General features: G+C 42.4%; 2 protein-coding genes across 5 annotated transcripts in view; one reads left to right on the forward strand and one right to left on the reverse strand.

The window, feature by feature from the left end:
* Window positions 1-1,570, reverse strand: part of LOC138003618 (neuronal acetylcholine receptor subunit alpha-2-like) — a 27,249-nt gene extending 25,679 nt beyond the window's left edge. The window contains exons 1-2 of one of the 2 annotated variants that reach the window (XM_068849792.1): window positions 1,444-1,570; window positions 1,127-1,317 (exon numbers count right to left, since the gene is read on the reverse strand). In XM_068849792.1, coding sequence (XP_068705893.1) covers window positions 1,127-1,156 — 30 coding nt within the window. In that variant the 5' untranslated portion in view covers window positions 1,157-1,317; window positions 1,444-1,570. Of the gene's footprint in view, window positions 1-1,126 lie in introns of both variants that reach the window. The other variant, XM_068849791.1, reaches the window with a different exon arrangement.
* Window positions 1-7,500, forward strand: part of LOC138003609 (uncharacterized) — a 21,031-nt gene that overhangs the window by 5,367 nt on the left and 8,164 nt on the right. For all 3 annotated transcript variants that reach the window (XM_068849764.1, XM_068849766.1, XM_068849765.1), the window contains 2 exons: window positions 244-546; window positions 4,447-6,561. In XM_068849764.1, coding sequence (XP_068705865.1) covers window positions 244-546; window positions 4,447-6,561 — 2,418 coding nt within the window. The remainder of the gene's footprint in view (window positions 1-243; window positions 547-4,446; window positions 6,562-7,500) is intronic.

The raw sequence follows: 7,500 nt of genomic DNA on the forward strand, positions 1-7,500 counted from the left end.
CTGTTTATTTTTAAGTGTCATTCTGTATAATAGCAATTTCAATTATTGTTCGTGAACTTTGTGTAACGTTGAAGAACCTATTAAACATCGTTCGCAAAGAGATGCATGATGGAGTTGCTAGACTGTGCTTTGGTCTGATCCATGAAGGAGAATATTACTAGAGAAACAACAGTTACATTGTATAGTATATGTAAAATTCATTTGCAAATGTGTTGTTGATTTTTGACCATTATGGATTTACAGATGAAAGAAGGAAATATTCAGCAGTGAAAGTTGAAATGGAGCAAAAAAATTCAAGTCTCTCTGTTGAGGGAAATAATAGGAAGAAACGGCAAAGAAAGAAAAAGAAATCTGTTAAGTCCAATTTGGAGGAAACTGTACAAGGAAGTAATAGAAGTGGACTGGTGAAAGACTTTGATGTGACATGCAATGATGCTCTTAAAGGAAATGTGAGGAAGGCGAAAGGTGATATGTGGAAAAGTAACAAGACGTGTGAAGTGGCAGTGCCAAAGGGCAGAGTTCACCAATCTAAGGATACAGCAAAAGGTAACAGAGACCCATTGGAAGTACAAAGATTCATTTTACCACTTAATGTCACAATCTGATTGTCTAGACAAGTTGTTTGCATCTTGCTCGCGACAATAGGAGGTTAGGAGTGAACGTCGTCATATTTTGTGTGTAGTGTCAGTCCTTGGGATGAAACTACTCACAGTGGCATTTTCTTGATTTCTAACAAAAACCTGAGCTGAAAAATCAGGGGGGGGGGGGGGGGGGGGTTAAGGCCTCAAAGAGCATTTTTGGGGACATTTTGCACTTTTAAAATTGGAGTTTTGTTTGCAAAATGTTTCAAAGAGCAAATCAACAGTTAAAAATCTACTTATATCGTAGCAAACTTTCATCCTTCCCGGCAAGAAACATGGTATCAGTTTTTCACCTTGCCTTGATATCAAGCAGATTTGCAGTTATTACTAGTACTATTTTTTCAAAAATCACAACTTCTGGCAAGCCGTTCATTTATGCAAATTACTGTCTTCAGGTACCTGGGTAAGAACATTTATAACTCAAGTGTCCAGCAAAGTTAACCGCTCTGAAGGGGTCTATAATAGGTAACTTGAATCGTACATACCACTAACAAAGCTATCAGTTCGATAAACATTTCAGAGCCAACGGGAAATCACACTGAAGTCCGCAGTTGACCTCAAAGTCTAATTTCATGTGGAGAGAATGCATGTCGCCATGTTCAAACGACAGTTATCATGTTTTGATGACACCTCAAATGGTTCCCTTTACCACGACAGCCTGTCCAAGTTCCTTCACCTGCAAATGGGCGACGAAAAGCGTCAAACATCATCATTTCCTTTTCGATTTAGCTGACAAATATCTTGCATGTTGGTATTTCAGCAAGGGGATTCAGGTAATACCCTTTGGCAATTCAGTTCGTACCGGCTGCGTTGTCACACTAAAGCACTCTTAAACTTCGGGATGCTTAACTTTGAAATTCTTGGCGATAAAATTGCTAGCAAGCTAGTTGACATGCATTGCGAAAGTCACGAAGCTTACCAATGGTTTGGGTAGATACGTTATGTATAGGGACATATATTGTACCGTATACATTATTGTGCGCGTTTCCGCTGACCGGTTATTACTGCTCGCAGCGCGAGGAATGCCTAAGGAGAACTTTAACAATACCAGATTTCTTCCTGCTCTTTATCCCAAGTTTAAGTTTAGTCATAACACCTCGAGGATCTTTAATGCTCATTTTTAAAAGATATTCCTCTGTTCTGGAATTAAAAATTCTTTCTGGTTTTCACTAAAGGGAGATCTTGAGGTTAGCGCCTATCCCTGGTCGTCAAAAAGAGAAGGCACATTTGTAATGATGATGTTAGTAGTGGTGGTGACAATAGTGGTGGTGCTAGAAGGTCCGCTTCCAATTTCCGTTCAAAGATCCGTGGGACCTTATGTTTGTTGGTATAGGAAATCGCACGACCTCGAGTACAATTTGTGATTAATAGGTACGAGTGATCATTTTGAAAGTTCTCAACACGAGCCGGATCATGTGTACTTAAGGCATCTGTCGACCGAGTATCGGTCGATACTCTCGGCCGATATGTCGACCGACATGCGTGTCGGTTGATGTCGGCCGATATGTCGACCGAGTCTCGGCCGACATATCGGCTGAGTGTCGGTCGATATATCGGCCGGCTGTCGGTCGACAAACATAAACACAATATTGAACCTTTGGTGAGTATGAAATCATTGAACTTCACGACTTTCGTACTGCATGACAATTAGCTTGCCAACAATTTTATAGCTAGGAATTTAAAAGTTAAGCATCCCAAAGTTTTCGAGTTCTTTACTGAGCATTAGCTACATCGTGACAAGGCAGCCGGTACGAACTGAATTGTCAAGGTTAAAATGCTTTTTGATGCCTAAACGTCCCCCCCTGATTCTCAGCTCAGGTTTTTGTTAGAAATCAAACAAATGCCACTCTGAGTAGTTTCATCCCGAGCAAAGACGAACTACACACAAAATATAAAGGAAGGTTTTGTTTGACCATTTCCAATTTTGCTCAAGCCATAGCGACATTCGCTCTTAAGCACGCGCGTTTTTGAGATGCAGACGGCAACCTAGGCTCGATCTCCAGCCGTTTGGGGAGTCTGGTATCATCGTCCTCCCAACGTGGTGTGGGGCAAGGAACGCGGGCTCCCAAAACGGCTGGAAATCGAGCCTAACGGCAACCGGAAGTCATCCGGAAGTCAACCGGAAGTCAACATTTCGCGTGCCAGGGCAGTGGTGTGTCCAAGAGTTTTATACTAATCATCTATAATGGAGAAAAGATACTTAGCAATAAAAATAGAGTTGTTTGAAGACAAGTTAAAAGGGAAACAGGTTGCTGTCCCCTTCTCAAAAACGCGGGTGCTAAAGCTCCCTAATGGTGTCACGAAATCGTAATAGCCAACCAGGAATGCTTGTTTTGGGAAATAAAACCAATCAGATTGCGAAAAAGTTATAGACAATGCTCGCTCTTTCTTTCTGTCATGATCTTGGCCACGCTCTGAAAGAAACGTTTTCTTTGGCGTTGACTATTGTGGTTAAAAAAGAAAACAAATCGAATATATGGTTCAGCGTTGTCTTTACTCTTACCAGCAATATTCTTCATCACAGCATTTTGACCACTGTGATGACGAATATCGTTTTCGATAAGAGTATAGACAACACTAAACCACATTCGATTTGTTAAATTCCTGCACTCGGACTTTTTTAATCGAAAGCCAGATTGAAGTCACTTAGCCTACTAGAGCATCATGCTCACGAAGGCTAGAAGTCACTCGCTGAAAAATTAATAACTCACTTTTTCTATCATTTACTTTGCGCACAAAGTAATCCTACACGTAAACTACCCGTGTTCAAAATTAGATCAAGGTTATAAATGAGGTTATCATATGACCCTTACGGCCCCACGCGCGCGTTCATTGTAAAACTATTGGGAAAATCCCCATATGAGGGCTGTGCGCATTAGCGCGAGCAGTTGCGCGAAAAATTGCCCAGTGCAACACAGGCACTTGCATTTCAGAATGGTTGTGAAGTTTGATGCCTTAAAATCTCCGGTCTTCGCTTTTAAGATACAGAGGGAATTGTAGCAACTGAAAAGTTTCAGCACTTTAAAAGAAACGGGCTGCAGTCATCGGAAGATGATAGTTGCAAGTTGTTGTTAAAAATAAATACGTGATCTGCTAATCGCCCTTTCTCGCAGTCGGAGGCTGAATTGCTAAGGGCGCGGCTCAACGAGATCGGACCGAAGGAGCTGTGCTGCTGGCTAGGCGCTCGGCTCCTGAACACGACCCATGGATGACCTCGGAGCACAGCACCACAGCCTGATGGAATAGGCTGTGAGTCGATTTGTTATTAAGTTCTCGAAAGGCCTGTCGAAACGGTAAATCTTAATGTTTTACGGTAAAACATGTTAAAATATTGTTGGGTGGCAAAATATTTTTTCCGTTTGGCCACCTTGTTCTATGTTGTTTAAACATGCTTAAATGTGTTGGGTACGATTTGGATTCTATGAAATATTGGTTGAAATATCGTAAAATGTTTCTTTCGTTCTCGTGTTTGGTGACCGATGTTTTTTACGTTTGGACAGATACTCAAAACATGCTTGACGGGTGCATGAGTACTGTGTCCACTAGTTTGTTGTATCTATGGATACGGTGTCGTGTCACGGCACACTGGTAATCTCGTGGACCACAGTTATTTGCTGTCTTGGATTTAGTAAAACATGTTTTAGGATGTTTCATGCCGTTTGGCCACTCTGGAAATCATCAACTTGTTTTACCATTATAAGGCATGTTTAAGCATGTTTTACCAGGAAACATTTACCGTTTAGACAGGCCTTAAGATAAATTCCAAGTATGTCTGTGTCACTCAGGGATAACTTAACGCTTTCAGGTAACAGAGGTGTTGCTCAGTCAACGGGCGTTTCCCATGGGGGTCAAGATTTTAGTGCCGCATTGCTTGTGAATGAAGAAAAACCGGTTGGAAGCTTAGCACGTTGTTCGAAAAAGCTTTTTCTGGACGCAGTTGGTTCTGTGCTGAATCGGAACATTGGACAAGGTAAAAGCCCTCGGAGTTTGTTGAATGCGGATGAAGCTCCCGCTAAAGACTTTCAGCTGAAAAACGACTCTGGTAATTTAAAGGATGACGAAACGCACCATCATATGCGATTTAATTGTGCAGCAAACACCAAACAGTCCATGACTTCTGGAGAAGCTAAAGAGATGAACAGCCAAGGAGATGATGTGACCGAGAGTGAGAAATTCGGCAGTAATCGGCATCCGACCGACGGCCAAAGATCGGATAACGATTCAGAAAACCATGGAAACCCGACTATCGATGAGAAAGGGCAAAGGCGTAAAATTGAAGGAAACCAAGATTTTAAAGATCGCAAGACAGAAAGGTGTAGTTATATTAGGCGCAACTCAGAGAACGATAGTTTAAAAATCCATCTTACAGAGGACGATTTCAGTTATAATTCAGGCGGAGCTGTTGACCAAAGACGTCGGAGATCTTCGGATGGTGGCTTAAGTAATTCGGGGAACGAGAGTTTAAGAAGTGGTTTTACAAAAGGCAATCGTAGTCAACCAATGGGAAACCAAAGACGACGAAGATCTTCCAATGACGCCCGTCGAAACAGTACAAGAGACAGTGAGACGTCGGAAAGCCACCGACATCCGACTGAGAGTGAAAGAAGACGAGGATATTCCGACCATTTATTGGAAAACAGCGCTAGTGGGGACGAGCTACCGGAAAACTGCCAACATCGTACAAAGAAGGAAAGAAAATGTAATTCTGTCTGTCGCAGCTCGAAGAACAATACTTTAAGAAACGATCTTGCGCAGGGCAACGTCAATCATCCCATCAAAATCTTACGACGACGAAGATCTTCCGATGCGACTTCAGAAAACGATGCGACAGAGATTGAACGTCTAGGAAGTGATACACATGCGGCGAGGAGTCAAAGAGTACCAGAATCTTTCGATCACATCTCAGGAAACGAGAATTTAAGAAGTTGTCATAGAGAGGAAGACCTTAGTCAGTTAATAGGGAACCAAAGACGACGAAGATCTGCCGATGACGCCTTACGGAACAATACAAGAGAAAGTGAGTGGTCAGGAAACCACCGACATCCGACTGAGGGAGAAACAAGACGAAGATATTCCGACCATATATCGGAAAACAACGCAAAAGGGGACGAGTTAACGGAAAACTATCAACAGTGTACAAAGAAAAAAGGAAAGTGTAATTCTGTCTGTCGCAGCTGGCAGAACAATGCTTTAAGAAACGATCTTCCGCAGGGCGACGTCAATCAGCCTATCAAAATTCTACGACAACGAAGATCTTCCGATGCTACTTCGGAGAACGATGCGACAGAGAGTGAACCTCTAAGAAGCGATACTCTTCCGGCGAGGAATCAAAGGAGGCAAGAAACTTTCCACCCTTTTTCAGGAACCGATGTTAAAGGGATCAGTACAGGCAATGAAGAAAGATGGAATTCTATTGATCACAGCGCAAAGAGTGGTATCCTAGAAGGTGAACTTCCGGTGGACTATCTCAGTGATACGATCGGAAACCGAAGACGACGAAAATCGTTCGGTGGCGCCTCGGAAAAGGATTCGAGAGAAACCGAGCACTCGGGAAGCCATCGTTATCCAATAAGAAACCAAAGAAGACGAGGCGCTCTTGATAACCTTTCAGAAAACGGTTCCAAAGGAAACAAGCAAAGTAGTCAACAGTTTAAAGAAAAGAAAGGAGGGTGGAGTTCTGTTAATTGCCCTGTCGACAACAATAGATTGAGAAATAAAGTACCGGAAGATCGATTTAGAAACCCGTGGGGAAACCGAAGACGGCGCACAGCTTCCGATGGCATCTTGAAGTATGATTCGGGATCTGGCGAATTGCCGGAGAATATCCGACCTCACTGGACAAGCAATCGAACACGTTCCGAATCTGAAATTGGAGAGGAGAACGAAAGAAAGTCTTACGCGCCAAAAGAGCCATCTTTAGGTACGTTTTTAGATTGTTTTTAAATAAATGTATATTTGTATTGCGGGCTATAGGCAAATGAGAGAGGTTCTCTCTCGCACGTCAAATTACATTTGTTTCATTTCATGGAGCCCTTTTTCGTGGGAACACGTGAACCCAACCAGTAGACCATTTTCGAATAGGCCATTTCCGAGTTTATGTCTGCCTCCTCTTGAAAGCGAGTCTAAGTGCGAAGTTTTTCTTATGAAATTAATTTTCATTCATATGTAAAGTAGAAATATTAAATTACCATCACAAAAACTTTGCACTTAGACTCGCTTTGAAGAGGAGGCAGACATGAACTCGGAAATGGCCTATTCTCACGGCTGGACTGGATCTAGCACGGAATGGAGGCTAATGCGGGCAAATCTTTTCAAATGCAAATTAACCTCCATTTCATGCTAAATCCAGTCCAACCGTTAGAATACGAAAGTGGCCTATTGATCTGCTCCTAACTGTGTGGCTTCATAGGTCAGTTAATAGAGCATTGAACCGGCATCGCAGAGGTCATGGGTTCGAATCCCGTTGAAGCCGTCTGAATTTTCCGCGGTGAAGCGAAATCGAAGACATTGATCGTTGATCGAGCACATGCGTTTATGGGACAGCGGTCGAAGGGTGTAGCACGTGTTGTAAGCTGCTTGTTTTACCAATACAGAAACAAACCTGAACATTCATTAAAGCTAACCTTAGGCCTAATTAGACCTGAATATTACCCCAGCCCCCTCAAACCTAACAAAATACGCACAGAAGACTCTATGCACAAAGATACCACTAAGCAGAGGAGTGACAGGCAAGACTTTTCATGACACGGGAAAAAATAAAAAAAACAAACAAATATTACCCATTTTCCGACTGGGATTGTCATACTGGCAACCCAGTAATAAGCACTTGTAAAGTTTTTCAGAGGCTTCAAGTAGCACT

The sequence above is a fragment of the Montipora foliosa genome, chromosome 5 (assembly GCF_036669935.1).
Source record: "Montipora foliosa isolate CH-2021 chromosome 5, ASM3666993v2, whole genome shotgun sequence".
NCBI lineage: Eukaryota > Metazoa > Cnidaria > Anthozoa > Scleractinia > Acroporidae > Montipora > Montipora foliosa.